The 15462-nt window shown below is 35.9% G+C and overlaps 1 protein-coding gene across 1 annotated transcript in view; it reads right to left on the bottom strand.

The window, feature by feature from the left end:
* The window catches only part of KAT6A (lysine acetyltransferase 6A), a 109654-nt gene that overhangs the window by 15419 nt on the left and 78773 nt on the right, over positions 1-15462 (bottom strand). Inside the window, exons 9-12 of the mRNA XM_082680291.1 lie at positions 14258-14373; positions 3740-3881; positions 2084-2245; positions 975-1068 (exon numbers count right to left, since the gene is read on the bottom strand). Coding sequence (XP_082536417.1) covers positions 975-1068; positions 2084-2245; positions 3740-3881; positions 14258-14373 — 514 coding nt within the window. The remainder of the gene's footprint in view (positions 1-974; positions 1069-2083; positions 2246-3739; positions 3882-14257; positions 14374-15462) is intronic.

Genomic DNA, 15462 nt, shown 5'->3' on the forward strand with positions numbered 1-15462 from the left:
GTGCAGCAACGAAGACCCAACACAGCCAAAAATAAATAAATAAATCTATAAAAACAACAACAACAACAAATTGCAAGTTCCACAATAACCTTTTTTAAGAACTGTTAGCTTTCAAGTTTAACTCAAATTTTTTACTGTATCATTTACTTCTAAAATTTTTAAAGGTGCATATTTTTAACCACGAGGTAGATAGAGCCTGTAACTAAAAAAACGATGCACACACACATTTTCTCAGATAACTGGGTAATCAAAAGAGGGCAGGTGCTGCACTTCTTTATTAGTACTAATTTAAGTAGTTCTACAGTGTTTTTAATATTGTTGTGAGAATTAACTGCATAAAACAGAACTAAGTTCTGTTGTAAATTAATAGCTGCAAATTAAAACTATTTGCTATAGATCACACAGAAGCTCATATCCAATATTAGCTATTTTGGAAATATTCACATGCAACCAAAAGAAAAAGAATGTTCATGGCCTTAGGCTTTAAAGTTCCACTCAGCAGGGCTTCCCTGGTGGCACAGTGGTTGAGAATCTGCCTGCTAATGCAGGGGACACGGGTTCGAGCCCTGGTCTGGGAAGATCCCACATGCCGCGGAGCAACTAGGCCCGTGAGCCACAGCTACTGAGCCTGCGCGTCTGGAGCCTGTGCTCCACAACAAGAGAGGCCACGACAGTGAGAGGCCCGCGCACCGCAATGAAGAGTGACCCCCACTTGCCACAACTAGGGAAAGCCCTTACACAGAAACGAAGACCCAACACAGACAAAAATAAATAAATAAATAAATTAAAGTACCCTTAATTTTAAAGGATAAAATAAGTTCCACTCACCAGTATGACAAAAGATACAAGCAACCAATAAATCATCTGCAAATCTTTAAAAATACACACACACACACACACACACACACACACACACACACACACACCCCTCCACAGGAAGAGACAATGAGCAATTATGTTACTATAATCCTTACTGAAATCGATGAGAAACCTGCCATAGCCCTTGCGTTGGTACTGGGGAAGAATCATTATACAGGAAACGTTGTACTTCTGTTGGCAGTGCTTTTCCTGGTGCAGAAAACAAAAGCCAAGTGTTTGGCTGGTAAGACTAAACACTGATGCTAATTTTTAAGAAACTAATACTAATAGTCAAAACCACAGCCCTGGTCCTTTGGGAATAGCAATGCACATCAAGGAAAAAACACCCCTCTGGGAGGAGAAAGGACACAGTTAAGTCACTGCCATTACCCACAAAGCAACCATACCAGGAGAATAAAAATATAAAATGAAATGACGCCACCCAACACCATGTGCAACTCAAAAACAGTATGTCAATGCCTGAGGTGAGCAGAGGAATCCGAGTCCCAACGGATCTGCAAAGCTACAAATGGTGTGTCAGTGTGGCACCCTAGAAGTGGGACGATTCATCACCAAAGTTTCCTTTATTTCCCTTTTTGGTGCTACATAGGGTGGGAATAAGTACACTTTTATAAATCAAGCAATATATTTAAAATTATATTTAACTACTGAAATAGCCTAATAACAGAACTAGGACTTTTCACTTAACTATCTTTATACACTTAGATTTTACCATGGGCTTGCTTAAATGAAAGTACATCTTCTACATTGTTTGACTACAAAAGAAACTATTTTTTCACCCCAAGAGAATGAAAAATTGAAGGAGAGAAAATACCCTTTAATAAAAATGGCTTCCTAAAAATTCTTACTTCTATGCCTAAAATGCAAATTAGTAAGAGATTTAAAATGAGAAAGAACTCAGAGAGGTAATGACTCTGTTTATTTCATGAGTTCTATCTATCATCACCATGGGAGTAGAAGTCATATTAAAGCTTTCCCTCTGGGTAAGCAGCAGTTTATGTTCCCAGCAGAGTACAGTCTGTTGAACATTACTAGGCACCTGCTGGTACCAGGTAAGTTTCTCAATGTTCCTTCTGTTTCCCTTTCCAGAAAGCTAGATGGCACCCAGAGGTGCTGCATCCTGTAGTGTCTCCTAGTGAGAACCAGCAAAGACTGTTTCAGATTTCCATATGAATTCAAAACAAATTTAAGCTGATATACTTACTTTAGAAAAATAGCCAACAAGGTGGCAGCCCTTGACATCATTCTGGGTTAGTACATAAAAAAGAAATGGCTCCACGTCATAATAGAGTGTTTTGTGGTCAAGAAACAATTTTGCCAAAAGACACAGGTTCTGACAATAAATGGTACTCACATTCCCGTCAACCTAGAGGAAAAAAATAGACAAAATGGTCAGCAGGGTGTCTCTTTAGTTCTAGAATAACACACATCAGAAACAAGCACCTGTGAGTACCCACAGTCCAGCCTAAGATGAGCTGGCAGCTATCAGAACAAAATGGACCTGGAAGCGGTCCCTTGAAACGGCAGAGTACAGTGCCTGCTATTTTAAAACAACTAAATATATAAAACACTGCACTTCAACAAAGCATGAAAAGTCTAGACAAGGAGGTGATGGCCAGTTTTAAAAACAGCACTTTTTGCTTTTATAACAAGATTGACTACAGGAATCCTTCAGATGGCAAGCTGATCTGATGTATTTTTTAAAGTATTTAATTCAACAAAAGATCTAAATGCAACCTCTCTTCTAAAATACATATAAGTAAAGCAAGGTAAAACGATAGTTTAATCTGTGCCAGCAGCTAAAAGCAATGTAATCTGACTGCCATGATGAGATTTCCCCCAAATAAAGTTACTCAAGGGATTATTATCTATTGTCAGAAGCACCAAGCAGGTTCCCTAGGCAGCAACCTGGCAAGTGAGGTTATTTCTTGGACTCCGGTTGGCCAAGATCAGGAGGACTAGGCTACACGCTCCCAATACCCCTGTAATTCTTGGCACTGCTGGAGCCAGTTCTTTTATGAAAATGCCAACAATTGCCTACATCAGACCCAAAGACATTGACATTTCAAGACTGCAATTTCTTTAGCAATTTAAGTAATTTATTGTACACCACACCCTTTCCCTCCCCACGAGGTCAAGAGCTCCTCTATTCCTCACCTAAAATAAAGGCTTTGGGAAGATGAAGAAAGTGAGGGATGGAATAGTTCCTGACAATCTGAAATTCTATCATCATAGTAATTAACAGAACTGAGCACATGGCAGGTACTCAATTAATACTTGGCAATTAAACCACAGAACTGAGATCAAGAAATTAAAAACCACTACTAACAACACAGAATCACAGATGTAGCATAAGTCATACAAACATGATGCAGTCAGGAAATATATTAAGATTTATTCAATGTACAGCTATTACACATACCTCTACACAATATTCCTTTAAATAGAGCAGTAGAAATCTTTTCAATTAAGTGTCATATTTCATAGATTCTAAGACACAATCTTATCACATCTAAACATAAGTAAAATCCGTTGGCATTTAATAATGAAATGGAGTTTGATCATAATTAGCAGTACCTTTACCTTCTCAGTAGTACATAAAATAAGATATATTACAACTGATGTCTTTGATTCAGTGAAATACAGAATAGTTTATTCAGAGATCAAGCTTGTGAACTAGGTACCACTTAGATTGGCCTAATTCTGCTTCTCCCTCATACAGCTGAATTACTGACTCAACAGTGAATGAACAACAGTAAAATAACATTTCCAAAAAAAAATCAAGTTGTGCAATTAAAGTACAGGTGGCACTGTATTTGAAATGGGTAGGAAGACAACTACTAAACATCTTCTACTTTACCTCAAAGACAGAAATGTTATTCTTTCTATAAATCTCATTAGCAGGAGGATGGAACCAACCACATTTCTTCATGTGCTGCTGTAGAATAGTTCTACTTTTCATATATTTTAGACAGAATTCACAGAGATACAACTTAGGCAGCCTGTAAAAAATAATTACACAAATAAGAGGGCTTTATATTTTATAAGACTTTAAACTTTCATCACTATTCTTTTTTGATTCTCCTTACTACCCAGGTAAAAAGGTAAAGAATGTATCATTATCCCCATTAACCAAATGAAAAAAAGGAAAAACAAAAACTAAAGATAAAACTAAGTTGAATAACAGGATCCAACTAATTAACGGCAAGAAGGCAGGGGTGAGAATCAATTCACCCAATTCAGTGCTCTTCCTATTAGACTAATATTTTGCAGTCTTTTTAAGTTACCCACGGGACAGATATGAAAATCTCACCTTCTCTACTCCTTGATAATCTCCATTAAGTAAAAAGTAAAGTCTACCTTGAGAACACACCAGTAACTGAAGATTTTGTTACGCTATATATTCTTTCTTCCTTTATTTGATCATTCAGTCATTAATTTCAGAAAATGAACATTTATTGAATACTATCAGGCCCCTGTGCTAGGTACACTAGGTACAGAGTGCTGAGTAGGATGGACATATAGTAGGTATTATAAAAGTAGATTTTGTATATCTTTTTAAGTATAAAATTATAGTATGTTTTTTTCAAGTCAGGACATACTACACTACCTCCTTCCTTCCACCCCTGAAATTCTGGCTTCCTCTCTAGTTAAATATCACATTAAATCCTGCAACTCAAAAGTCTATTTTTCAAGGTGAAATAAAATTTCAATTTATTCATTCACATATTCTCTGTTATAGTCATATCATTTATATTTATTCAACTGTCTTGCTATTTTAGCCGTAGTTTAACAGGATTTCTTCCTTATAATGTCCCTTTTATGAGGAGCTAGGCAACAAAGTGATGAGATCAGTTCATAAAGTAACAGAAGGAACATAACCTAAACTAAAACCCAGTGGCCTTTATATGTACTTTAGTCTGAATTGAGAAGACCCCCAACGGCTCTCTATTATAAAATATACATCCCATGTATCCTCAGCACAGAGGCTTCCCTGCGTCCTGAACTGTGTCCAAAACTGGTAAGCATGCCTTGGTAAGCTAAGATCTGATCCTACAATGAAAACTGCATATGTGAAAATACTGGATGATATGACAAAAAATATAATCCAAATAAAATACGGTATCTTCCCTCATATAAATAAGTACTGAGGCGGAAGGAAATTTTTAAAAAACTTCATTAATTTAGTTGCCATCAGTTTAGATAGCTATGCTTTAAAAAGATTAATCTGGAATTAAAGAAAAAGTAGATTAATGTACAAAAATGTTTCCTTTGTTAACGTGTGAAGACCATAACTAGTTTTTCAAGTTCTACCTTAGAAGCAGCTTTTGAAGCACATTTACCTGAAAACATCTAACATTCAACTAAAGCCTTTCCCAGGTGTATTATGGAACACTAGTTCTGTATACACTTAAGTGTTTCATGCTCAAGTAAAGTGGGAAAAGGCATGTGATTAATTTTTTCTTCTCCCTTGGGGATTCACAACGTGTATTAATTCCTTCTCTACAATCCCACATCTTATTTTTAAAACTGCCATTCAGCACACTAAAAGCTTCCATGGAACTGCTGTGGTATATAATATTTCTAAATGTCTACAATATGTAACACAAAAATAATGTCTAATATTAGTCAAACTCAAACAACCCAAAATTATATCATTAGTACAAAAATAAGCCATTCCAAAATAAAGTACTGAGTGAACCAAATAATGACTGACATTACAAATAAAAGCAGCAGGCGCCAAGAGCACAGAAAAGAAAGGCTTCCTAGGCCACTCTGCTTATTTCCTTTGCACGTTGCCTCAAACTACTCAGAGAAGCAACGACAGCAGGATAAATAGCTTTTTCCTTCTTTACCACCAGAACTAAAAAAAACTCAAAATGAAATGGCCCCAGTTGTATACTTCATCATCTAATGTGGGCACTAATTGTATTAACTGAGTCTCAAAGATGACCCACAACTGCCAGCCTGTCTTCCTGAATACCTTGGATTTTGAACGATTTCTTCTTCAAAGGAAGGTGGAAGAATGAGGTTCTCCCTATAAATGTACTTAATGGCATCCTCCTCCCTGCAACTACTCTACTACTTACCTATTCTTTACCTGTTCTAAATTCTCAATGGGCTATATCTAGAAAAGACAAAAACTCTTTGAAAAGATACATGAACCTCAATGTTCATAGCAGCACTATTTACAATAGCCCAGACATGCAAGCAACCCAAGCGCACATCAACAGAAGATGTGGTACATATACACCCATATACATACAATGGAATATTACTCAGCCATGAAGAAGAACGAACTATTGTCATCTGCAGCAACATGCATGGACCTAGAGAATATCATACTAAGTGAAGTCAGACAGGGAAAGACAAACACTTTATGGTATCACTTCTATGTGGAGTCTAAAAACGAATACAAATGAATCTACATACAAAACAGAAACAGATTCACAAACACAGAAGACAAACTTATGGTTACCGAAGGGGAAAGGGAGGGCGGAAGGGATAAATTAGGAGTATGGGATTAACAGATATAAACTATACATAAAACAGATAAGCAACAAGAATCTACTGTGTAGCACAGGGAACTATATTCATTATCTTGTAATAACCTATTGATATAATGGAAAATAATCTAATATATATCAAATTATTTATAATATATATAAATATATATAACAGAATCACTTTGCTATACACCTGAAACTAACACAATATTGTAAACCAACTATACTTTAATAAAATAAATAAATAAATTCTCAACGACCAATTTTAACTTGTTACAACATGAAGACAGAGAAGAATCCTTGAGTATAGGTTCTGTGTGACAGCTAAATATTACAAATAAATATTTCCTACAAATGTGAATCTAAAAAACCTAAACAAAATTCTGAGCTTTTTGAAATAAGAAAGAAAGAGACAGAGAGATGGAGGGAGGGAGGGAGGGAGGGAGGGAGGGAAGGAAGAGAAGAGAGGAGGAGGGGGAAGGGAAGGGGGGAGAGGAGGGAGAAGGGAAGAGAGGAAGAACCAGTGACTTTTCCAGGTTACAATAATGACAAATGCCAACTTCAAGCTGTTTACTTGGAATAGCAAGATGTATGGCATTTTACTGATTATTTTTTTAAAAACTTCACTGGGCCTTATTATGTGAAAACTAATAAAACAGAAGCAAGCATAATATGATCTAGTTTATTCTAAATCAGTTCCTGCTGAAAACATTTTTAAAGCCTCCTACTTATTTTTCTTTCTTTTTTTTTATTGAGGTATGGCTGATGAACAATAAGTCCCAGGTGTACAACATAGTGATTCACAATTTTTGAGTTATACTCCATTTATAGTTATTATTAAAATATTGGCTATGTTCCCTGTGCTGTAAAATATGTCATTTTAGCGTATTTATTTTATACATAGTAGTTTGCACCTCTTCATCTGCACCACTATCTTGCCCCTCCCCCTTCCCTCTCCCCACTGGTAACCACTAGTTTGTTCCCTGTATCTGTGTGTCTATTTCTTTTTTGTTACATCCACTAGTTTATTTTTTAGATTCCACACATAAGTGATATCATATAGTATTTTTCTTTGTCTGACTTATTTAGTAACCATAATACCCTCCAAGTCCATCTATGTTGCTGCAAATGGCATTATTTCGTTCCTTTTTATGGCTGAGTGGTATTCCTTTGTCATATGTACATATATACAGATACACACCACATACATAGATAAAGAAGATGTTATATATACATAACATCTTCTTTATCCATTCATTTGTTGATGGACACTTAGGTTGCTTCTATGTCTTCGCTATTGTAAACAATGCTGCTATGAACATTGAGGTGCATATATCTTTTCGATTTAATGTTTTTGTTTTCTTTGGATATATACCCAGAAGTGGAATTGTTGGATCATATGGTAGTTCTACTTTTAGTTTTTTGAGGAACCTCCACACTGTTCTGCACAGTAACTGCATCAATTTAAATTCCCACCAAGTGTACAATGGTTCTCTATTCTCCACATCCTCGCCAACATGTTATTTGTAGATTTTTTTTGATGACAGCCATTCTGACAGGCGTAAGGTAATATCTCATTGTGGTTTTAATTTGCATTTCTCTAATGATCAACAATGTTGAGCATCTTTTCACATGCCTGTTGGTCATCTGCATGTCTTCTTTGGAAAAATATCTATTCAGGTCTTCTACCCATTTTTTAATCAGCTGGTTTTGAGGTTTTTTTTTGTTTGTTTGATGTTGAGTTGTATGAGCTGTTTATATATTTTGGATATTAACCTCTTATTGGTCATATCATTTGCAAGTATTTTCTCCCATTCAGTAGTAGGTTGTCTTTTCATTTTGTCAGTGGTTTCCTTTGCTGGGCAAAAGCTTTTAAGTTTAATTAGGTTCCATTTGTTTATTTTTGCTTTTACTTCCTTTGCTTTAGGAGACAGATCCCCCCAAAACACTGCTGCGATTTATGTCAAAGAGTGTTCCTCCTATATTTTCTTCTAGAAGTTTTATGGTTTCAGGTCTTATCTTTAGGTCTTTAAACCATTTTGAGTTTACTTTTGTACCTGGTTTAAGAAAATTGTCTAATTTCATTCTGTTGCATGTAGCTGTCCAGTCATCCCACCATCATTTACTGAAGAGACTGTCTTTTCCCCATTGTACATTCTTGCTTTCTTTGTCATAGATTAATTCACCATAAGTGTGTGGGTTTATTTCTGGGCTTTCTATCCTGTTCCACTGATCTGTGTGTCTGTTTCTGTGCCAGTACCATACTGTTTTGATTACTGTGGCTTTGTAGTATAGTCTGAAGTCAGGGAGCATGATGCCTCCAGCTCTGTTTTACTTTCTCAAGATTGTTTTAGCTATTCAGGATCTTTTGTGTTTCTACACAAAGTTTAAAACTTTTGTTCCAGTTCTATGAAAAATGTCATTAGTAATTTGATAGGGACTGCACTGAATCGGTAGATTGCCTTGCGTAATATGGTCATTTTTAACAATAATAATTCTTCTAATCCATGAACACAGTATATATCTTTCCATTTGTTTGTGTCATCTTCAATTTCTTTCATCAATGTCTTAATAGTTTTCTGAGTACATGTCTTTTACCTCCTTAGGTAGGTTTATTCCTAGGTATTTTATTCTTTTTGATGCGACTGTAAATGGGATTGTTTCCTTAATTTCTCTTTCTGATAGTTCACTGTTAGTGTACAGAAATGCAACAAATTTCTGCATATTAATTTTGTATCCTGCAACTTTACCAAATTCATTGATGAGCTCTAGAAGTTTTTTGTGGCATCTTTAGGATTTTCTATGTATAGTATCATGTTATCTGCAAACAGTGACAGTTTTGATTCTTCCTTTCCAGTCGGAATTCCTTTTATTTCTTTTGCTTGTCTGACTGCTGCAGCTTGGACTTCCAACACTATGTTGAATAAAAGTGGTGAGTGAGCACCCCTGTCTTGTTCCTGATCTGAGAGGAAATGCTTTTGGCTTTCCATAACTGAGTATGACATTAGCTGTGGGCTTATCATATATGGCCTTTATTATGTTGAGGTATGTTCCTTCTATGCCCACTTTCTGGAGAGTTTTTATCATAAATGAATGTTGAATTTTGTCAAAAGCTTTTAATGCATCTACTGAGATGATTATATCGTTTTTCTTCTTCAATTTGCTAATGTGGTATATATCACACCGACTGATTTGCAGATACTGAAAAATCTCTGAATCCCTGGGATAAATCTCACTTGATTACTGCTTATAATTGTTTATGATCATTTTAATGTATTGCTGTATTTGGTTTGCTAGTATTTTGTTGAGGATTTTTGTATCTATGTTCATCAGTGATATTGGCCTGTAATTTTCTTTTCTTGTGGTTATTTTTATCTGGTTTTGGTATCAGGGTGATGCTGGCCTCATAGAATGAGTTCAGAAGCATTCTTTCCTCTGCAGTTTTTTGGAATAGTTTGAGAAGGACAGGTGTTAACTCTTCACTAAATGTTTGGTAGAATTCATCTATAAAGCCATCTGGTCTTAGGGTTTTGTTTATTGGGAGTTGTTTTATTACTGATTCAATTTCATTACTGGGAATTGGTCTGTTCATATCTTCTATTTCTTCCTGCTTCAGCCTTGGGAGATTCTAAATTTCTAGGAATTTTTCCATTTTTTCTAGGTTGTCCATTTGACTGGCATACAGTTGTTTGTCATAGTCTCTTATGATCCTTTGTATTTTAAAAGCCTCTTACTTTATTAAAACCAAGCCTACTGGGATGACACTGTTAGTCTAAAGGGAATCATCCAATAAAACTCCAGGAAAAAACAAAATATTTCTTCTTGTAATAGTACAAACGGCTGCAGTTCTCTCACTGAAAAGATATTATCATATAGGAAAAACATCAGCTCACATGAAATGAAATGCAGTTATTGAGATTATGAATACTCCCTGCCCTAAAGAATACTGCTGGGTGCTGCTTTCTGTCATCTTCTTCCTGAGAGCACCTCGGCCTTGACCATCAAGTTGGTGTATGGTCACTGTGATTAGCTGCATCATGGGGTATAGCCCCCATACTTGACATTCAATTTTAAAGTCACCCATTATATGGACACCACAGTCTATGAAGTCAGGACTGGGCTGCAGCTTATGGTTTCCCTTACTTCTAGGATGATGCAAATATTCTTCCTAGAAGTCCCTACAATACCTTCTTGGCTTTTGAACATTGCCCAAGATAGTAGCAGTTTGTGTGACTTTTATAACAGGTCAACTTGTAGTAAAATTTTAATACAATAAAAATTGTATCAAATACTACTTGAGTCAAAGACTATGGTACAAGCCATCTAAGATCAATCTAGATATCAATGCTATATGGAGTAGTGAAGCAGAGAGGTTAAAGGTTATGGCTATATGGTAAGAGAAAAGTGGGATTAAATCCTGGTTCTGCCACTTATAAACTGTATGGTCTTAAATATGTTTGCTGGGGGCCCTAGGCTGTAAAATGAAGAAAGCAATATCCACCTCACAGAATTACTCCAGAGATGTTTAGTCCAGTAGCAAGCTCAGTGAATGGTAACTATAGCTGCTATTATTTATAATTAATACTATGAATATTTTTATTCTCCTTTCATCCATTTTACGTCATCATTTAATGGGCATTCAAGGACTTCAAGGATGCTGTTCTTTAGTAATTGGGGCTGTACATAATCTACGCATCAAATCAAGTCAGGAACAGGATCAAAAGGTAGAGCAAGGTTCCTAAGCTACTCAATAATGTGGGAATCTGCCTTCTTAGGATCTTAATATGATCTTGCAGCAAAGAGGTCATTAAGAAGCTAGGCTCTAAGCAGCTCAGGAGTAGAGGCTATCCCATGATCACAGTTCCTCTTGCCTCTAGCCCATCAATGTCATGTTTTTAAAGGCAGAGCAGGGCCCTCTATGGACCTGTCTTCCATGTGTGTGCATAACATGGCCCTGTTGGAGAAACCTAGGGTTAAAACTCTGGTTTCTATTTTTCAACATCTGAGACTTAATCATGCTGCTCCAAATGAAGCAGCATTATTGCTTCATTGCTGTTGTTTCATTTTGCTTTTTTTTTTTAAGTCATGGATGCAAGATTACTTAACATACACTACACACACAAATATCTGAATATTATGGGAGACAATGCATAATCCCACTTCCCAAAAGATTTTTCCTCCTGTGATCGTTTTTGTTTTTGCTCCAATTGTCCTATTTTGCATGCTTTAGGTTTTGGAATTTTTTTTAAAGTGTTTAAAACCTTTAACAACAAGAAAATAATATGAAGTAATTTAGCAGAGAATAATAGTCATTAACAAAGTAAAAATACAGGTTTATTATTTGGAAAACATAAGATCTCTAAACATTTTAGTCAACTCAAGTTTAAAAGAACTCAGAAGTGAAACAAACCTAAACTCATTTTAAATAGATTATGTGGTTTTCTAACAATGTACTTAAAATTATGAATAGATAGAAAAAGATCACAATTATCCATACTAAAGAGCTTATTAAATTACAGAATATTTTCTGATGCAAAATTCAGGGAACCCTCCACAGTGGTGGATAAGAAAATGAACAGAAAATGTCTAAAATTCTACTTAAGAAAGTTGATGAATTTTACAGTTCTTACCCTACTGCTGCCTTCTATTACAATTCCTATTATACTTTTTTGGTTATGTATTTTTCTGCTGGCAATGTTTGTTCATTCTTTCACTGATAACTAATTCCCTCAAAGCTGATTAAGAAGTCACGTTCTAGTGACAACCTCATCAGAACAAAAAGCACATTTTTGATGAGGCTTAATATCTTAAAGTCAACAGCCTCATGGTTGGGTCCATTCTCATCTTCTATCTCCATTCCTTAGTAAATGGAGTTCCTCTCCTCCCCCTGAGAGGAAGAGAGAAGGTGCCTGTGGTTCTAATCTCTGCACTACAATCCCTGGAACAGGTGACACATGTGTTGGACAAGCTTTCTTTTCTAAGTGAAGCACTCTTGTGATTTGGACAGCTCACTTAAAAACGGCAATAATTTATTTTAAATTACTATTAACTGGGCTTTCCTGGTGGCGCAGTGGTTGAGAGTCCGCCTGCCGAAGCAGAGGACACGGGTTCGTGCCCCGGTCCGGGAAGATCCCCCACATGCCGCGGAGCAGCTGGGCCCATGAGCCATGGTCGTTGAGCCTGCGCATCCGGAGCCTGTGCTCCGCAACGGGAGAGGCCACAACAGTGAGAGGCCCACATACCGCAAAAAAAAACCAAAAAACAAAAACTATTACTTTAAATAATAATTTATTTATTTAAATAATTTATTTTAATTAAGGAATTAATTCCTCAACTTTGCTGTTCTTGATCATACAATATCCTGGCTACCCAGAACTCCTGAGGAGGAAATTGCACTGAATACCTGTGTTCTGTAGGTAGTTGAGGAATTTCCTTCCCTCTTTTAACATATATACATAAAATAATATATAAATATAATTTAATCTTTTTAATAAACTCAGATTGTTGTTCTTCCATGAAATAAACAGAATGCCGCCTTAAAGATCTACCACAGAGTTTGGGGCTAACTGACCCTACAATAAATGGGTCTCAGTTTGCTGTGTTTCATAAGCTTTATGTTAGTTTCCTGGAGTTTTGCTTTCTCTCTCTCTCTCTCTCTCTCTCTTTTTCTTTTGGTCACTGAGATCTAGGTCTGTAAGAACATTCTCATTCTTATTTTTCTATTTCTGTTAGACTTGGAAACCACGAGCAAGTTATTAAGTTACATGGAAAGTTTAAAAAAATACTGAGTTCTAGTTTTTTAACAAATTATACTGGCCTATTCCCAGCTTCTTAGAAATAACCCCTATTAAAGCACTGTGTATACTATAAAGCACTAAATAAATCACTGTCAGTATAATTATTTTGGCTAACATTTTAGACAAACCATGTTACTAGATAGGTAAGAAGTTATATAATGAGTACTCTGAATACGTGTTTAACCCACAGAGCACCGTAATTTATTATTTCTTATAACACTCTGCTAAATGGGAAACTGAGGCATATGTAGATTAGGGATTAAAGAAAGAATTAATATGACTGCTGTACTTCAAATGGTAGGCCAGTATTTAATTTTTTGACCAAATCTTACTTTAACTCTTTCAATTTCAACCCTAAAAGAAAAAAGTAATAATAACTGACATTACTGGGCACTCACCATTTTGAAGTGATTTACATATTTCAACTCATTTAATGTTCACAATAAACCTCATGAAGTAAGAACTACTGTTAGCTCTATTTTACGGATGAGGAAACTGAGGTAACAAGTAGCTGGGTAACTCCTAAGGTTACGTAGCTTATAAATGTCAGAGTTGAGTCATGAAACAAATCTGGCATGCTGCCTTACCCCAAAAAGCTGGTGACTGACCAGTTTTTATATCTAGAAACCCAAGCCATTTATATGTAATATTTGTCCAATTACTCCTGGGAAAACAAATTATTTACTAAGTTCGTTAAATTATAAAAATTTAAATAAAAGGCTACTCAGTGAAACTTTATTTATAGTTAAAAATAAGAATCTCCCTTTAAAAATATTCTTAGTGTGAAGTATGAAGGCAAATTTCTCATAAACAAAAAATGTTCCCCTTTCATTCTGACCATGTGTCGGGTTTCCAATCTTAAGTAACAGCTTTGGACAGGTTACAGCAAAGAAAATCTAAAGCCAACTGAGATTAAGCAGCTGCCCAAAGTATGCTGCTATTATGGACATTTAAAACCAACCAGTTTTTTCAAATGTAAAAACATGAACTGCACTACAGTGTCTCCAAGATCCCTTCTAGTGCTGAAGTTCTATGAATCTAAGAACAGAAAGTAAATGGTCTCTTAAAACATACCTTGAGTATTCTTGAGGATATGGAGAAGAGTACCAGGTGTGGATTTCATACTTCCCAAACTCAATAACAGAGGGACAGCGGACTTGTGGATCAGGGGGACCAGTCACTCCAACTTTCTGTGCAGTGAGAAAATACATCAATTACATAAGTTAGTTAAATTAAATACACTGAGACAGATAACAAAACCAATAAAACAAAAAAAAACCCATCTGAATCTAAGTGTCGCCTTCTCAGGATTCCACAGGAAAAGTTAAAAAGCCAGGAACAAGCTAGTAAGTTTTGAAATAAGCTGTATTATCCTTTAAATAGAGCATCCAAATGAAGAATAAAAATGCTAATAAATCTCTTAGAACCAAATGCAGTTGGTAACGTTGCAGTTTCCACATTTAATAATACTGTGAATATCCTCAACTAAACTCACTCCTTAATCACTTAGTTGTTAAAGAGACCCTGCCAGCACTTGGGGATATAAAGTCAGGGGTGGGGAGGAGTGCTTGCTGCCCACTGGCCGAGATCACATGTACAGTGTCCCAAGTGACAGCAACAGCAACCACCTACTCAACATGTGAGCACGTACAGAAAGGAATCATCCTCCGGTTTGTGAAAACAGATATTAAGGAATATGACAAAACAAGTAAGAGTCTTCATTTTACACTGCCCCTAAAATTCCCTTCTTAGTGGTTTTTCATAGGTTTAACCAAAGAAAGTAATACTCTGTTAAACACACACTTTTATCCCTTTTTATCTATCTTCTGTATATAATTAAAATAATTTCTATACCCCCATCCCTGCAATAACCTGAACTACACTATCTTAAAAAAAGAATAACTTGTAAAGCGTTGAGGACTTCCACAGCAGCAGCTCAAATATAAGCCACTGCTATTGACTACAAGGATCGGGTTTTAAAACCTTAAATTCAAGGGGAATCTGATCTGCCCTGCATCCACTACAGCAAGATTCATACATGTATATAGGCATACCTCGGAGATACTGTGGATTTGGCTCCAGACCACAGCAACAAAGTGAATATCGCAAGTCACACGAATTTTTTGGTCTCCCAGTGCATATAAAAGCTATTTACACTATAGTCTATTAAGTTTGCAATAGCATTATGTCTAAAAAAAACAACGGACATACCTTAAGTAAAAAATACTTTACTGCTAAAAAATGCTAACCATTATCTGAGCCTTCAGCAAGTCACCATA

This window comes from Grampus griseus (genome assembly GCF_964374135.1).
Source record: "Grampus griseus genome assembly, chromosome: 21".
Taxonomy (NCBI): domain Eukaryota; kingdom Metazoa; phylum Chordata; class Mammalia; order Artiodactyla; family Delphinidae; genus Grampus; species Grampus griseus.